The sequence below is a fragment of the Lepeophtheirus salmonis genome, chromosome Z (genome assembly GCF_016086655.4).
Source record: "Lepeophtheirus salmonis chromosome Z, UVic_Lsal_1.4, whole genome shotgun sequence".
Classification (NCBI taxonomy): Eukaryota; Metazoa; Arthropoda; class Copepoda; order Siphonostomatoida; family Caligidae; genus Lepeophtheirus; species Lepeophtheirus salmonis.
Genome location: NC_092584.1, coordinates 10,118,338 through 10,136,166, shown reverse-complemented (window position 1 = coordinate 10,136,166; position 17,829 = coordinate 10,118,338). Strand labels below are relative to the sequence as shown.

Genomic DNA, 17,829 nt, shown 5'->3' with positions numbered 1-17,829 from the left:
AAAATAAATGAACTGGAAAAGTACATATGTTCGAGTTAGGATAGAGTACTAAAAACTTCCATGTTCTACAAGAGCCTTTAAAAAGTGCAACCTCACCCCCCCCCCTCCTGTGGAAACTCCACCAGGATTGGAACAGAACACTAAAATCTCATTTTTAGCATTCAGGGTTAAAAAAGAGATTCGGTTCCGTTCATTGAACGTTTGTTCATAGAATGCCGTTCCATTTGATGTTCCGTTCACATGCCTACAGGTTGCCGACTCAAAAAAAAAAAAAAACGAACCCGCTAATAATGAACACGATTTACATCACTACACCTAGGTGTCCATCACACACACGAAATCATTCATAGGAGGTAATTATATCAATTCATATCTAGCCTCTGAGTCATATTTGTTTAATTGACAGATAATGGATTTTCTTCCGTGAATTGTCCTTGTTACAAAAACTTATTTACTTACGATTCGAGGCTTTGTATTGAAGTTTGCCGCAAAATATACATGCATGAGTAATTAATTCAAATTAACAATTGACACAAATGAGGAATAAAACCTTTAGTTTAATATCTACTGCCAAAATGAACGGACAATTATTCTTACTATTCATCACGACCCTCCTGGTACATCCCTGTACTTCTAGATCCTGTTCCAAATGTCGCCCAGAAATGAATGAAAATTGTTGTACATCCACAGCAGACAGTAATGGATTTTGCGAAAATTTGATTCACGAAACATACTTAGAAGTATCAGAGGATGATCGCCTTGTTATACCTTGTGATACAGGAACCTTGTGTATCAGTGGGGAAGTGGTTTGGAAAACTCCAAATGGGGATACTTGTACTTTCAATAAAGGAGGAGACACGGTGTGTAGAAGGGATACATCCATTCTATTTACTGGGGATTTTCAATCTGGAAAATGTGACATAACAGTTATTGATTATAATGATCAAATCCATGAGGGAAGATGGTCCGTGGATGTACGCTTGGAAAAGGTTTACTCTGATCAAGTCATAGTTGATACAGATGGTAAGAAAATAAAAATGAATCTTAAAAGAGTCCAAAAATCCCTCTCTGATAAGTATTTGCGTGGGATTTCCAAAAGTCTTAGTATGTTATTAAAATGAAAATTTATAAATTTCATTGGTATTTTTTTGTAAAAATCCGATCCGAACTTTTTGGTGCGATAGTTGTAGAGTTCAGGTCAGATTAAATATTTTAAAGTGGAAAAGGGAAACAAAAGAAAGGAAAATGCCGTTTTAATTCGCTCCGGCCGTACCCAGATCTTGAGCATGCTCTCAGTCAGTAACCAGACGGTTTGGAGACCAGGAAATGGGTTACTCTCTCGTGATCCCGTTTTACGAAGGGGATAATATCTATCATTTTTCCTGTTAATAACAGGATCAATAGTGAAGGTTTTTTTATCACTGAAGATAATAACCCTCTCTCCTTGATGTTTAAAATCAATCAAAATGCGTTTACAGAGTTAGAGACGATTTTTTATAGCCCACACTAAGTCAAGATCTTTTTTGAAGTCTTCAGTACTTGCCACTAAGAGTTTTTAAGGCTCTTGATATTGTAAACTTGGAAATGGTTTCTTCTTGCGCAGCATAGTTATTTTTATTCTATCATTGGCTTGAGAGACCTCTTGGACTGCTTTTGTAGCTATTTTGGTTGATCAACAACTACGAGGTTTGTCTTTAATACTATCTCCAGTTTCAAGTCGTTCCCTCAGCCACCAGACCGTCCGGTTGCTGACGGAGAGTATTTTCATGATGTCATTGTGACCGGGGTGGACTAGAGCGGCATTTCATTTACCAGTTAAGAGTATTTCATCTCACCTAAATAGCTAGCCTCACTTCTAAAACTATCGTGCCAAAAAGTTCGAACAGGATTTTTTCAAAATAATGCCCACGAAACCTCACTCTTTTATTCTTTCTCTCTTTATTTATTCAGAAAAGTTGCATCTTAAAAAAGAAAAAATAACTAGAATAACAAAAAAAAAACAATCAAAGGACTATTTAAATCTAAAACTTTTGAAAATTTTAAAATTGCAAATAATCTTATAGAAAAACGTCAAGTATCAGAGTGAAGGATGAAATTTTATCAGATCTCGAGCAAACTTTCAAGTTGAAATGTTATCATCTGGAGTTTTAATCTTAAAAACAATATAGCAAGCAACTGCAAGAATGATAATCCTCTTAATTAGCCCACTTTTATAGCTTTAAGCTGTGCCAACCTTAAATTTTCATTTTAATAACATTCTAAGACTTTTCTCAGACCCAATAGTGTATTTTCTCCTAAATGGAAGTTTAGTATCAAAACCACGAGTGGTCGTAAGGCATTGTGAACTCACGCCTCCTCCTTCCATTTTTTTAAAAGAACCCAAAAAAAAGTTTGAACTAAAACACACATATGATAGAAACATTTCGATTTGAGTTATTTAGTTGCTTTAAAAGTATTTTTTTATATTTCTTTACACAAGGTCTACGCACGAGTGAAGTCCTGGGTATAAGCTCTACTGTCATCATTATCATAATTATAATCATTGTGGCTATAATAATCTGGCGTTGTTGTCCAAATGTCTGCAATAAGAAGCCTAAGGAACCAGTCAATACATATAGACCTCCTCCGGGTCAAGATGTCTATGAAACATTAAATCGTCACGAAAGAGTCTCTGCGCCACATTCAGTTGAAGAAATATATGTGCACAGTCAAGACGTAATTGTAAATCCAGTACCAACAAGGACTGCCAAGTTAATTCCAAGGCAATTGTAACTCATGTAATCATCTAATGTATATATATATATTATAGTATTTAAAATATGTTTTAAAAATGTTATACAATATGTATAATTAATTGTGCTGGTTGAATTGATTGGAAATGAAATCCCTGGTCACAATAATGAATATAATTAGAAATATGACCACTTGATGATGGATGCAATTTCTTCATTAATAAGTTCTTTATAAAATATACAACAAATTAAAAAAATAAAATAACGGATGGAAAGGTTAAATCGTGTTTATATTCATACTGCAAAAAAATAATAATAATTATATCACATGTCTTTAAAGACAGGAGAGTAAAGGAGACCCATAAAAGTATGAGTTAGTCTTTGGGCTTTTAGAAAGGAAATTCTCCTGACCAATCATTCAACTTTTCCTAATAAAAAACCCAAAGTATTAGAATAAAAAGGATATTGTCAGTAAATGACCTACGTGGATTCGACGAGCTTTCTCCACGAGCATCAATTTGTATACCTAGATACTCACAGAGGGGACTTTAACAAAAGTTTCCTCTAATCCCTACTTATTCCATACTAAAAGCTACAACCAAGGGCATCAAATTAATTATGTAAGAGTTGAAAATCGGGATATTTGATGAACAGTCCTTTGATTTTGAGAATCTCAGGGTTGGAGGTATTATGAGTAAAACGGCCAGACATTGACTATGGGAAAGTTAGCTTTTGATAAAAATATAGAAACGCTCAAAGAGTTCTTAAAGGACGAATATCGAGCCCTCATTCAAACTGTTTTATAAATACTAGCAAAGGGTTACCCGACGTTGCTTGGGCCAAGGAGGGATCAGATGGATATCTGTCAATATTATTTCTTCTTAATAATTCCACCATAGAGATCAAATATGCCTGGAGGTTGGGCAAGCATTATAATAGGGCACTTGTATATTATATATTATGAAATGGATTGCTATGAATTTAAAAAAAACAGTGTTATAAACTTTAAATAACATACCAACATACAAATATGCATGGAAAAATTTGTCGTCTAGATGAGAAATCAATCTTATAATTTGTCGAAAAATTGTCAAATCGAAATTCACAAAGAAAAATGTAAAAAACTGTTTTTACACTAATTTTCCAAAAAAGTAGTAAATGAAATTTATTGGCATTGTAAAAAGATCTATCTACTTGTAAAGCAAAAAAGTTATAGATAATAATGTCTTCCAAAAAATAATCATCGAGAACTATTTCATTTTTACATATATTGCAAAATTATGAAATAAAGTGTACCGAAAATTTAAAATGCTCTATTGTACGGGTTGAGTCTAAAATTTTATGTCCAAAATGCATCATTTTGTGGTATTTCTTCTTAAAAATTGATTGTTTGATTTAAAAAATGAGAAAAATTAAAAATTAATTCAGACAATGATCAAATTTTTAGTTAAATATCAATTTTTATGTGTCATATTTATATGCAAACGGATCTCTAGACAAATTTCTGCCAACTTTCTTTATCTACAAATCCAATATTCCATTGGAAATCCATTTTCTGGACCTGTAAAAAAAAAAAAAAAAAAAAAAAACCGAAACTACAATATTCAACCCCCCAGACACAAAAAAAATCGGCACACCCACCTTATTTTGGCCAGGATCAAAACAGGAACCCATGTAAAATTTCGGCCTCCGAGGCTCAACAGTGTGGGCACACATACGCACCAAATTTATTTACAGGCAGGTGAAGTAAAAAGAACGGAGCCAGAACCGAATCTTTGGAACCACCACTTTGCTATTGATTCGATACTGTATTGGGTCCATAAACAGCTCAAAAATTTTATGGGCGCCTGTTTTACCTAGGTCGTAGTGATATTGAAGAATGTATCGAATTTTCTCTTTTTTTACTTTCTTTTTTGAAAATATTAACACACTAACAAACACAAAACTGTAGATGAACTTTTTTAAGTATAGGCTTAAGCTTTAAGGATACTTTAAGAATTTTTTTTATGCAATGTATTAATCTTGAGATATACCTTACAAAAGACATCTATCGAAAAACGCTCATAACTTTTTAGTTAACCAACAGATTATGTTATTTTTTGAAAAGATGTTAGGAAAACATTTATTTTGAAGAAAAATAATATTTATTTGATGATAAAATATATAAATCTAAAAAAACAAACAAAAAATGACTGTATTCCGTGAGAGTTATACGCTAAATGTTTGTTTCTGAACTAAATTCTTGAAATAACCATTTGATATATTCATAAGTTCAGAGTATGACCCAATCTCCATGACTTTTCCCTCGTGAACCACAGCAATACGATCTGAAATCATAAGTATATTATCTCGTTAATGTCTATGTATTTTAGAGTAATGACTATTTATGAAATGAAATTGTATGACACGCCCATTTAATGCATATCCCAGGATTACAAAAATACTTTGATTTCACTCAAAGTCTTTCCAAAAATCGCTACGCCCTTATTAATAATTTTGGCGATTTTTTTAAGGAATAGGACACCTTCACCCCCGTCATTTTACCTAATAGCATTTCATTCCCTGAGCCATTTAACCACCCCAAACACTGTATCTCTCATCCCTTTCTATCATTATTATCGATAAGTACCACTAATAAACGACAGAGGGGGATAGTCATAACTGAATGTAATGGTTGTTAGGAAAGGTTGTTGGACCATGCTTCTTTTGAATTCGAATCAGAAAGTAATTAATAATTAGGAAACGCAAAAAAAAAAATATTTTTGTTCTTTTAAAGGCAAAAATATTCGTCTCAGGATTTGAGATACACCTCTCGTTAGAGAGGCTCAGACAAAGTATACAAAGGCATCCTTTAGTATTTGGATATCACTTTTCTACTAAGTTTGATGCAAAGATAAGCATTAAGAGTATAAGAGGTTTACGAGACCAATCAAATATTCAATGCCTTTTTACTGCTTATTTATAAAAAATAAATTAATATGTGAGCCTTACCTAAATATTTGTGTAGCTCTCAGGATAGTCTACACTCAGCGTCTTGAAGTTGCCTTCACAGAAACAAGTGATCAAATAGATTAAAACAGGAAGAAAAAATGATTCAAAGGGAATTACTAAAATAGTCTTTTCAATTCTTCCCTGTGTCATTTTAAATATTTTGCCTAATTTTAGTATGAGGTTCTGATAATATATTGATTTTAGATAGTTCACATCTAATTATGACAGGATTAGTGACCAAAACCTTCAGATATCATTCGGTGATTTATGATACCATTTGACAATGGTTTAAAGAAAAAGTACCAAGCACTAAAGATTATATATTATATCGTCACAGTAAGAGGACACTAAATTTTGACAGTTCAAGCTCAAAGGTAACACAAAACAAAACCAAAAATGCAAAATCAATCATAATTTTGGAACAAATTGAAATACATCACTCAATTTGATTTTAGGGGGGAGGTTTTTGCAATCTCCCAAGTGTCCATTCTCCAGGGGGGTCCACAGGGGGACACGGCTAAAAGTGCCTTAGCCGTACCCCAATTTAATTTAATTTTCAAAAAAAAATCCAAAAAAATTTATTTCCTCTGAATAGATATCGATTTTTCAAATTTCATTAGAAAAATTTTCATTTTTTATGAACAGCTGTGGATTTTTGAAATTTTTTTGGAAAAAAATTCAATTTTTCAATTTTTTTCACAAAAAATTTAATTTTATGGATAAAAATAATCATAATAATTGTTTCATTTAAATTGTTTTTAAATCCAAAAACAAAGCCCCCAGAAATATAATGATGCGGACGCACCTATTCTAGTTCCTACTTGAAATGGGAACCTCCATCATACTTTTTTATTTCAAAACTAGTATTCACTCTAATGTATTTAAACCTAGCAACATTTTCGTCCATCGCATTCTTTTTTTCCCGGTGGGAATTGGGAAAGAACACACTATTTACAAGAAAGAGATAATTGTTCAAGGACACTATCATCTACATACGTAGATGTGTTGCCACTCTCTCTTTTTGTTGTACTCAGTTAATATCTCTCACCTGCATTTTGAATTGTGGAAAGTCTATGAGCAATTGTAACAACTGTTCGACCTTTCATCACGCGATTGAGTGCTTCTTTCACTTCATGTTCGCTTGCAGCATCCAAGGCACTGTAAAAAAAAACAAATAACATATAATACTTTTCAATTTCGTAATTAATTAGAAAGACAATAGACATTTGGTAGAGAAAAAAAAAACTATAATAAGAGATTGTACGACTCAAATAAAACTCTTTTTTTATTAAATAGATTAAAAAACAAGGAATCATTTATCCCCAAATAAAACTCGTATTAAAATATGATTTTTTGATCTCAACGTTACTCATTCTTTGGATTGGGTGATCTTAACATACACAAAACCAAGCTCATTTAGCTATGATAATTTTTTTTTATCATATACACTGGTAAAAAAAAGTTTTGGAGAAAAATTTCACTTATTTTTCTAACTAACTATGACTTTATCATGTGGTAACGAGTAATTAGACTATTAAAATGAAGAAAAATTAAGGTTTAATATGGATAGAACATTTATTTGTTAAAAATAAAAGTATTTTGTTTAAATTTTAGCTTCATCAAAAAATCCTCCCTCGCTCTTAAAACTGTTTTATAGACTTATGATATTCTTGCTGTTAGTTTTTCAAGATAGGCATGTGTTATACCATTTTAAGTCTTCTTCAAAATGTTCACCTTACTGGTGGGCACTTTTCTGGAAGTTTTCTATCTATGTGTTCCCACAATAGCTCTATTGTTTTCAAATAGATAAGATGTGAGAGGCTTCTTTCTTTTCCAATAAATTTTTCCAGAGCTTGGATGTATGTTTTGGATCATTGCCTTGTTGAAAAACAAGTTGTGGAAAATTTTGGAGTGATATCACACCTGAAAAATTAAGAGCAAGTCCATATGTTCAAAAGTTTCAAAGTTAAAATTTTTCCAACGGGCGAGAAATTGATTTGATCCAATGCACTTTTTGAAAAAGAAATTTTTCCATCATTTAATTTTTTTTTGTACCAGAGCGATAATTTTTTCTTCATCAACACAAAAATACCTTCATTTGGAGAATTAAGACTTAAGCTACACCTCATACGAATGATGTAGATGCAATTCATTAGATTGCAAACATTTTCTAATTCATAAGAAACTTATTAGATGAACCGATTTTCTAAAAATCTTGGAATGTTACCAATATAAAAATTTAAGAAATTTAATAGTCATTTTTTTGCTCGAACTTTTTGCCGTCAACTGTTAAGCTCAGATTAAATATATTCTTTATCGGAAAATGGAAGCTAAAAGAAAGGAGGTTGCCGTATTAATCCGCACCGGGCACGCCAACATCATGAATATGCTCTCAGTCAGCAACTAGATGGCGGGGAGGGTCAAGAAATGGGTTTCTATTTCTAAATCCCGTTTTCCCGTGATTTATTAAGAGTTTTATATCTATCATATCTCATTTCAGAAACAGGATCAAATATGAAGTACCTTTTTTTCAATCACTGAAGAAAATCATCATTTTTCCATGTTGTTTAAGATCATTCAGAATGTGTTAACGGGACTGGACACGAGTGTTTTTTTTTTTTGGCACTTAACTAAGTAAAGATCCTTTTTGAAGCCTTAAGGACATATCACCTGCATTATTTTTGCAGATGAACATTGGGGACTTGGCATTGGCTTTTTATTTTGACCAGCTCAGTCATTTAAACTCTTGAATTGGCTTCAAATACCTCTGCGGGAGCTTCTGGAGTTGGATTGGTTGCTGAAAATTTAAGAGGGTTTGTAGGCATTTTTGAATTAACATCCCGTTCGAACTTTTTGGTGAGATAGTTTTAGACCTGACATCAGTTGATCATGTTTGACTAAATACTCAAGTGGAAAATGAAAGCCAAAAGAAAAGAGGTTGCCGTTCTAATCCGAGTCACCAACATCATGAATATGCTCTCAGTCAGACACCAGACGGTCAGGAGGGTCAGGAAACGACTTGAAGCTGGAAATAACATTGAAGACAAACCTCGAAGTGAGCGACTAACCAAACTAACTCCAGAAGCTCTTACTCTTGAAGTAGTGTTGAGCCGGTTCCTATTTAGGACTGCGATCCAGTACGGCCCTATCCAATCCCCTACCCCTTGTCGGTCCTTAAAGAATGTAAAATCGAACCCCCGTTACCTTATTGAGTGTGTTTTTCTTTTTCTTAATTGCTCTGTTATGTAATAGAATACATTATATAACTATGTAATAATATAATATGTTCGTATTATCTTGCATTATAATGAAAAAATGAATATTTTTTTTTGCAAGAAATGTGCAAAATTCTTAATACATACCTTATATATCTTCTTCTTTCTTTTTTTTTTTGGTAAATAAATACTCGATAATCTAATTAAAAATTCTAAAGACCGGTCCCAAGGTCTGATAGGATCTGTCCTAAAACTGTCTGACCTGAATAAATAAGGACCTACACAACACTGCATTGAAGCCAATTCAATACTAAAAATCACTGAGCTAGCTGTGGACAAGTCTACTGTGTCAAGAGGCGTAAAAAATTGCCTAGCAGAGGTCGGAGTCGGTAAATTTGTACAAATTCCTACTCCAGCTACAAAAGTTATCTCATTTATAAGCTCATTTCAAACGTATTCTATAGTATATACAATCCCGATTTGCGAACATTTCTAAAGTCTAACATAGTATGTTGGGTAGAGCATGGCCTTTAGCCATGCTAGGTCATTACTTCTTCTTGTGAATAGTCTATGTCATCAGAGTAACGTTGCAGTGAGAGGTTGCTTGAATTGTCGTTTCTCAGTTGCGAGTCCATAAATTATGTTCAAAAACTTATGAAAATACTAGCACTAGAAAGATTTTGATCCATTTCATTTGTTGTCCATCTTGTTAAATATCCAAATATTTTCTTTATACCTGGCACAATTATTTACTACATAAATCTATTAACTACCTACGGCTATCAATTCAATCTATATTTATAGTCTCTAGACTCTAACGACTCAATAGTATTTATATAAGCTATAAAATATATTATTAAAAAAATTGTATTGGAGGCGGAGTGGGTGATATTAAATATAATGGAGTTGTAGTCGGGCATTTTATGTACTACTCCGTAGCCCTGTCTCTTAACCCTGTAAACGGATCTTAAATGATCTTAATTATCAAGGAAACAGGGTCATTTTCTTCAGTGATGGAAAAACCTTTACTGTTGGTCCTGTTATGTAGAGGAAAAATGATACTAATAAATCCCTTGATAAATACAGGGAAAAGAGGATCTCAATATAGAAACCAGTTTTCAGAACCGCTCAATAGTCGGATTGATGACTAAGATATCATGATGCCGGTGGGACATTATTTTTTTCGGAATCGTTCCATCCCTTTTCCTAAATAAAGATCAACACAACACTAATTCGAAATGCATTTCAGTTATTTAGGTCAAGATTTGTGAATAATTCAACCTAAAGTATATTTTAAAAAATCCTGTATTCTTGAAGGAAAACTGGATATTAACTAAAAAAGACATTATTATAAACTGTTGACATTTATCACAGATACTATTTGAAGAATATAGAAATTGACAGCACTTTTTATTCTCAATTTTGGTGATTCATTTAAGAAGTAATTTAAGTGTATGGAGAGCTACCTCGTGAATACAGGAGTCCAACTGGTTGTTCAGAGCACATTTTATACATGATAGGACTTAAGAAAAAGCCATAATTGAGACCTATGACAGTATTTGAATCATTGGTGAAGTTAGGGGTGGGAGTCATGCCCCTTTCGCCCAGATATACAACATTTAAGTAGCAACACAATTGTATGGTCCTCTACACCTCTGATTTAAATATACTACCTATCGATTCCTTCATCTTAATCAATAGTTGATTAAAAAGGATGTTAGCAAGCCTATAATATAGGCAGATATAAGAATCCAAGGGCTGCCTATCGTACTACAACTCTAAACCTATGTACTTTGTTCTTGTGATTGTAACTAATCATTTGTTGAATCAATAGTTAATTTTTAAGTCTATCATGTCCATATACCTAAGTCTATAGGTGATTTAATTGTATTATATATGCCTACAATCTCTCTCATTCATTGGATACTTATGCATAAATATTTATGAGTTCAAAGAATATTTGAATTCTTTATATATTTTTCATAGAAAGATCAGTATATTTTACATAAATTAATATCCAAATATTTGGCGAACGGAGAGAGTTTTCGAAATGAGATAATTTAACAATTTATATGATATGAAGGACGAGTCAAAATGTTTAACCCAACTGCTTATTTTATAGATTCAACACATAGAATTCCCCCCAAATATAAGCATGTATGTTTGTAAAGAGATTCAAACATGACAACAACTATGAAAAAGCGGAAGAAATCGAAACATACGCCGCTTCGCGTACGTATCCTACTATAAGCTTTGAAGGAAAAGGTCAAAGGAGTGAAATAATGAATTTACTGAAGTTGAATCTATTAAAACATTTTCTCATCAGAAGGGAAATAATATGGTACTTCTTTTGGACGGAATCCCCCTATCCAATCATCATGAGACCATCTCCTTGAATGAAATATACTCCCATTCTCCAAGACTAAGGGAAAGTGCTCGACGACTAACTTCAAGACCTCCCATCACAGTTCAACCTCAAGGAGTGATTTATGTGAGACAGAAAGGATTCTCCATTTCATTTCCAGGAGAGCTACTAAGTGATAACACCAGGGCTGCCTCTATCGGTACAGAAGATGTGCTTACATGTCATGTTATAGTAATAAACTATGATCGCATTACGGCTCTCGGACATTTTGATGAGTATGTAACTCCAAAGATATTGGACTCCTTCCTAGGGAAGTTTGAGGATAAAGTGAAGCGGTATTTCAACGAGTATCAGGATTATTGGGATGAAGGGGATTGGGAATGGGAGGAAGTTGATGGAGATACAGATTGGAACGAAGAGCCGGAGGATGATACTAATTGTAAGTTTTACAAAAAAAAATTGGAAAAAAATTTCAAATATTAACTCTTTGGGAAAAAAAAAAATCAAAAATCCACAACTATTCACAAAAAAATAAATTTCAAAAGTCCACAACTATTCACAAGAAAATAAATTTCAAAAATCCATAGTAATTTACAAAAAAATTCAAATATAAAATTTCTCAAAAACAAATTCAAATATAAAATTTTTCAAAAAAAAATTCAAATATATATTTTTTTTTAATTTTCAAAATCATAAGGTATTCACAAAAAAAAATTTATAAAAAATTCAAGTATTAAATTTTTGGAAAAAAAAAATTCGAAAATCCACATTTATTTACAAAAAATTAATTTTTTTGAAAAAAATTCAAAAAATCAAATTTTAAATGTTATATTTTTGGGTAAAAAATTATAAATAACCACAGCCATTGACAAAAAAAAAAATTGACAAAAAAAGTTAAATATTATTTTCTAGTAAAAAGCAAAATTCCTTAATTTAGGGAGAGCTACACCCCCTGTAGACGCCCCTGATAAAGTCTTTGAGAAGTTGAAAACATACAATCATTAAAGATCATAAATTCTAGGTAAAATGTCATGTACTTCCCACAAAATTAAACTTTAATAGTAGTGAATCTTCACAAATACCGTGTCACGCTTCATTACATAGCATTTTGAACGGATTTAATATTCGTGAAATGATATTATTGCAAAATATAGAGTGAGACTGTGGCATATTTAAAGAAGCATAAATATTTAAATAATATTTCACAAAAAAATTTACCACTTAAAAAATAAAGGTGTAAATTTAAAATATATCTTTTTTTTTTCTTTTTTAAAAAACTTTTTGCTTTAAGACTTTTTACATTCATTGGCATGTATAAATGATGGCTTAAGATGCATCATAATCAATTTGTTAGGAAGAGGGGGGTCAAGCAATATGTAGGTTATCAAACTTATGTATAACACGATGACGTTAAGTAAAAAAGTAATGTGATCTTTTTAAGAAAGTTGGCCATTTTAAAATATGACGTAAAAGACTTTAGACCCACTCGGAATCTCTGCAAACATAACAATCAAACATTTTCAGCATATTTGTTGCTACTAACATTTTTTTTTTTTTTTTTTTAACTTCCTTTCATTGTTTGTAAAGCTGGGACAAACCGATTCTCCCCCTTGGACTATAACAAACAGTAAAAGAGAGCTACTATTTCAGACAAATACAATAAGTTCTACTAATAAATCCTACAACACAGTCACACACACACTATTATTCTTCCGTAACAAATAAAAATGAACTAGAAACATTCCATTTTGTCTTATAATTATACCTAGAATTAGAATAATAATTGAGGATCACATAATAAGCAAATTATGTATCTTTCTTTACAGTCAATTTCCAAATGAATCCCATTAGTCTTCGTATTCTCGGAGGCTACTCAGATGAAGCTGGAAAGGCTGAGCGACTAAGGAAACGAATATTCACTTATTTTCAAAGTCATTCATATAGATTTAACCTGGATGAAATGATTCTGGGTGACATGAATACAAAAAATGGAATGTATAGAAAAGAGCCGATCATTGGAGGGATCTGCTGCGATTTGAAAACGGGTAAATTATTCAATGCAGCCTTTAGTTCACGGGCCTTTTTAAATGAGTTAAGTGATAAAATGGTGAATACTCTTCTACTCGGACCATCATTGATTAAGAAGCCTAATGCATTGAAAAGGATTATTTTACAAAAAGAGGATCAGGGGTATTCAATTTAAATTAATTAATTATAATAATATACAGAAGAGTCAAGGTTCTTCAAGTGTACCATAGAGATTTTGTCTTATGAAAATACCTAGTAGCATTCAATGAGTAATATTTATTAAACTCACAAAAAAAAAAATATCCTCGTGAAAAATTGACAAGCCGTGTCAATTGTTTATTAGATTACGGGTATTAATTTAATATTTATTAAGCTTAATACATGTGACTTGAAATCATATATGTCTGTAATTTGTATTTATGTCAAGTATTTTAAAATAAATATATTATATCATTAAATCTCAATATGTGAATTCCTTAAAACAATAATGAATATATGTGCAGAAGTTTTCCAATTATGATACCCTCCTTCAAATGGGTAATTCAACTAAAAATCAAACAATTAGACATGATTGTAACAAGTATCCTATGAAAATTAGGGATAAGGAACTTGAGTTACCTATCAATGCAACGATACAGAGTTCTAACGGTAATTATGGATACATTTGAATATATTAATCATTCAAAAAAGTTCCATTAAGGCCTAACTACGATACAAATTTACAAATGTAACACAAAAGCCAGCTAGAATGATTTTTATGAAAATTGAGTGTGGATTACATTTGTACTTCTTTAAGGAACTATAGTCAATTTCATTCAACGAAATAATCTTATTAGTCCTTAGTATTGTACTTGAAGTATGCAAAATTGACCTTCAGAATAAAAGAATAGGAAATTGACATATTTTATTTGAAAAAGCCCATCTCAGGACCAATAAAGTATCTTAAATCAAATAAAGCTTCTAATCTATGGCTAAAATACTTGGCTATCTTAACTTATCCACCAAATTTGAATACGAAGCCTAGAAATGACTCAAATATACCTTTGAAATATTAAGTTGTATGTATATATCAAACTAAAAATATCAATTGGGTTTCTTGATTTTTGATCAAGATTGTTTATATGTTGACACACCACGAATAATTTATTTTATGTTGCATTTGTTTAGGGATTCTGTTTCTTTTACGAAGATATTTTTACAACTTTGGACGGGCTTAAGGCTATGGTTCCTAGTCGGGCTACGCGATACATTACATAAACTAAAATTTGGTTGAACATATTTAAAATAAAATATTTCTCATAGAAAATGTTATAGTGCTCAGAAGTGATGTGAAGTTTGGGAATCACTGGCTTAAGGGGATAATACCAAAATTAAACTATTGACCTTAAAAAGGCATGTCAGAAATACTCGAGAGTAAAATGACTCATTTGATATATACGTATCCATATTCTCACGGCCTTATGATAGCAATATACTTATAAGTCAATTAAATAATATATATAATTAAAATGAATTATTCGTGAATTGACTTCATTAAATGGATTAAATAATAATAAAAAAAATTGTCTCACTCATAAGTAGCTATCTAAGGAAATAATAAGATTGAAGTAACTTCAATTCATGATGAGGATTCATTAACTAATTATAATTGAGGTTTGTCAAAGTTGATCTTTTTTTTAGTGAATGGCTTACCTTGTAGCTTCATCCAAGATGAGTATTTGAGGATCCTTTAAAATGGCTCGCGCAATAGCAACCCTCTGTTTTTGTCCACCAGAGAGTAAAACCCCCCTTTCGCCAACAAGAGTATCATATCGGTCGGGAAAGTTCATAATGAAATCGTGTGCATTGGACTCTTTAGCAGCAGATACAATTTCTTCATGTTCTATTTTACCCTCAGTTCCATACAAAATATTATCTTTTATTGTTCCAGAAAATAGAACAGGTTCCTAAAAGCCAATGTTAAAAATCATTCTTTTATATATTTTAATTGAATTTACTCTCTAATTTACCTGCATAACTATTCCAATTTGATTTCGAAGCCATGTTGTATTAAGTTCCCTTATATCTGTTCCATCAATACAAACACGGCCCATGTTTGGATCATATAGTCTAAGAAGTAACGACGTCAGTGTGCTTTTACCTAAATAATATAGACAATAATATTTAGTGCCTTGGATTTCCTATTCTAATAATACCTGAGCCACTACTTCCAACAATGGCTAAAATCTGTTTGGACTCGATGTTTAAATTCAAACCATCAAAAATGGAGTGGTCTGGTCTAGATGGGTAACTGAAACCAACTTTTTCAAAGGTTATATGACCATTTAAAGGCATGGGGAGTATGAGACCGGTATCTAAAGGCATGTGGGTAGTTCTATCCATAATTTCCCAAATGCGTGTTGCAGCACCAAGAGCCTTCATAATTTCTGCGTAGAAGGATGAAACTCCATTTAAGCCAATTCCAACATACCCAGAGTATAAAATGAAGGATGTTAGATTTCCAACGGTTATCACATCTTGAGTTACCAAAAATCCACCGTAAAACATAACGGAAAGTATGATTAAATTCCCAGTCAAGCCAGTCTGAAATTATAATTTATATGTGTGAGTTATGAACTTGTCTTTCTGGAATATTAATTTTATATTTAATATTTACCATTCCATAGAATTTAGCTTGTATAAGAGCCTCTTTTACTCCTTTATCCAAAACAAGACTCATTTTTTCATCATAGGCCATACTTTCCTGAACTTCTTTTCCAAATGCTCGAACCGTCCTTATGTTGGCTATCCTTTCTTGGGCTAAATGAGTAGCATCTGCCAAAGTATTTTGATATTCATGACTTATGTTTTTTACCTAAATTAAAAGTAACTTCCTCGATACAAGTTGTACATACATTTTAATGGACAGACTTAATGTAAAGGCAATTCATGCTCACTTTTTTACCCATCCAAACTGCCCAACCAGCTACTGGAGGTACAACAGAGAGACCCACTAATGCCAATTGAGGTGACATAAACAGCATCATTCCACCACCAGCTAAAGCCATAATGGATGATCTCATCCCACTGGATATTTGTGATGTTAGTGCTTGACTTACAAGCATGGAATCAGACGATAGTCTATTAACGAGCTCCCCCGTTTTATTTGTATCAAAAAATGCCGTCTCTTGCTTAGTAATGGAGCTGAAAAGTCGAGATCGTATTCGCGCAGTGATGCGTTGTCCAGATAATTGAATTAAATAAACTCGACCAAAGTTACAAATTGCCCCTATCCCAAATACTACAAGTAAAGCTGTGCATAAACTATTGAGACGAGATCGAGTGGATGCCTTTTTCTTCTCTTCATCGCTATTATTCCGATCTCCTAGTTCATATATAATGTCTATAATTTTACCAATGGCGTACGGAACTGACATTGTTACTCCGCTTGATATTAGAATGAGTCCCATGGCTCCTACAAATGATAATAGAAAAGTGCTTTTGACGTTATGCTTAAAAATGAATGAGTAGAGCTCTTACCACCGATTGCTTTTCTTTCAGGATAAGCAAATTCAAAGAGTTTTTTCCATTCCTTACCCTTGGGTCTTGAAAATGATATATTCCGCCTCCCAAGGGTTACAACTCCGGTTCTCAACAATCGCGATAACATGACTATTCTCAGGTTTCAACCCTGTTCGAAAGTATTATGCGTGTCCAAGTGGCAAGTACTATTATAAAGGCATGCAGATGCAATGTTGTATTTATGTTTTAGCTGACTGTCAGCTTAAAAAACAGTCGGGAGTACCGCTCTTTCAGTTATATAATTAATTAAAATTAGCTTATATGCATGACAAAGATGCTCATATTTTTTAGTTACATAAATTGATTAGATTTATAGTATGGGCAAGCCATTTTAATTTGAAAATGACAGAATATTAGTTTTCATGAATCCTGCCACTCATTGAATGATTCAGTGAGGTCATTGGGCCTTGCTTACATAAGCGTATCATAAAGGCATATCGATACAAATAAATTTCATTTATAATCCCTATATTATTTTTTTAGCATTGGATCAGAACTCTTGTTCTAATCAATAGTCGATAACAATTAGAAATCATAACCTTGACACATGGAAACATCTATTTAAGAAAATTAGCTATCAAATTATCATTTACTTTGATCAAGTCGGGCACAAATTGAGTAAAATATTTTGCAAACTCGTGAAAAATAATATGTAAATAATATATATATATAATTTTTTTTTTTGAGTAATGCGGTCTATCTACCTGAATAAAGTACATTAGCAAGTCACCAATAGATTGTAAACCATGAGGTATTTTAGAAAATTATATAATATTAGTACTAGTTCATCTTAATTATAAGAATTATCTCATTATCCTGCCTAAGTTGCTAATGAGGGGTAAGGAATCCCCCTCCCTCCTTTTTTTTGATGAAACAATATGGATGGGTATATAAAAATGTTGAGATATTTTGAGAAGTTATAACTTGTATAATCCAA

The 17,829-nt window shown here is 32.1% G+C and overlaps 3 protein-coding genes across 3 annotated transcripts; 2 read left to right on the top strand and 1 right to left on the bottom strand.

The window, feature by feature from the left end:
* The first annotated feature begins 523 nt into the window (after positions 1 to 523).
* On the top strand, positions 524 to 3,014 carry LOC121130542 (uncharacterized). The gene is made up of 2 exons (XM_040726278.2): positions 524 to 1,023; positions 2,480 to 3,014. The coding sequence occupies exons 1-2, from the start codon at positions 537 to 539 to the stop codon at positions 2,770 to 2,772; spliced, it is 780 nt and encodes a 259-aa protein (XP_040582212.1). The 5' UTR covers positions 524 to 536; the 3' UTR covers positions 2,773 to 3,014.
* Positions 3,015 to 4,853: 1,839 nt separating this feature from the next.
* On the bottom strand, positions 4,854 to 17,113 carry LOC121130178 (ATP-binding cassette sub-family B member 10, mitochondrial). The gene is made up of 8 exons (XM_040725935.2): positions 16,851 to 17,113; positions 16,268 to 16,785; positions 15,988 to 16,185; positions 15,527 to 15,914; positions 15,341 to 15,471; positions 15,024 to 15,277; positions 6,772 to 6,881; positions 4,854 to 5,059 (listed from the first exon to the last, which is right to left on the bottom strand). The coding sequence occupies exons 1-8, from the start codon at positions 16,978 to 16,980 to the stop codon at positions 4,941 to 4,943; spliced, it is 1,848 nt and encodes a 615-aa protein (XP_040581869.1). The 5' UTR covers positions 16,981 to 17,113; the 3' UTR covers positions 4,854 to 4,940.
* On the top strand, positions 11,201 to 13,795 carry LOC121130179 (protein N-terminal asparagine amidohydrolase). Its single transcript, XM_040725936.2, has 2 exons — positions 11,201 to 11,742; positions 13,130 to 13,795. Exons 1-2 carry the CDS (start codon positions 11,277 to 11,279, stop codon positions 13,504 to 13,506), a joined length of 843 nt encoding a protein of 280 aa, XP_040581870.1. The 5' UTR covers positions 11,201 to 11,276; the 3' UTR covers positions 13,507 to 13,795.
* Positions 17,114 to 17,829: the final 716 nt, after the last annotated feature.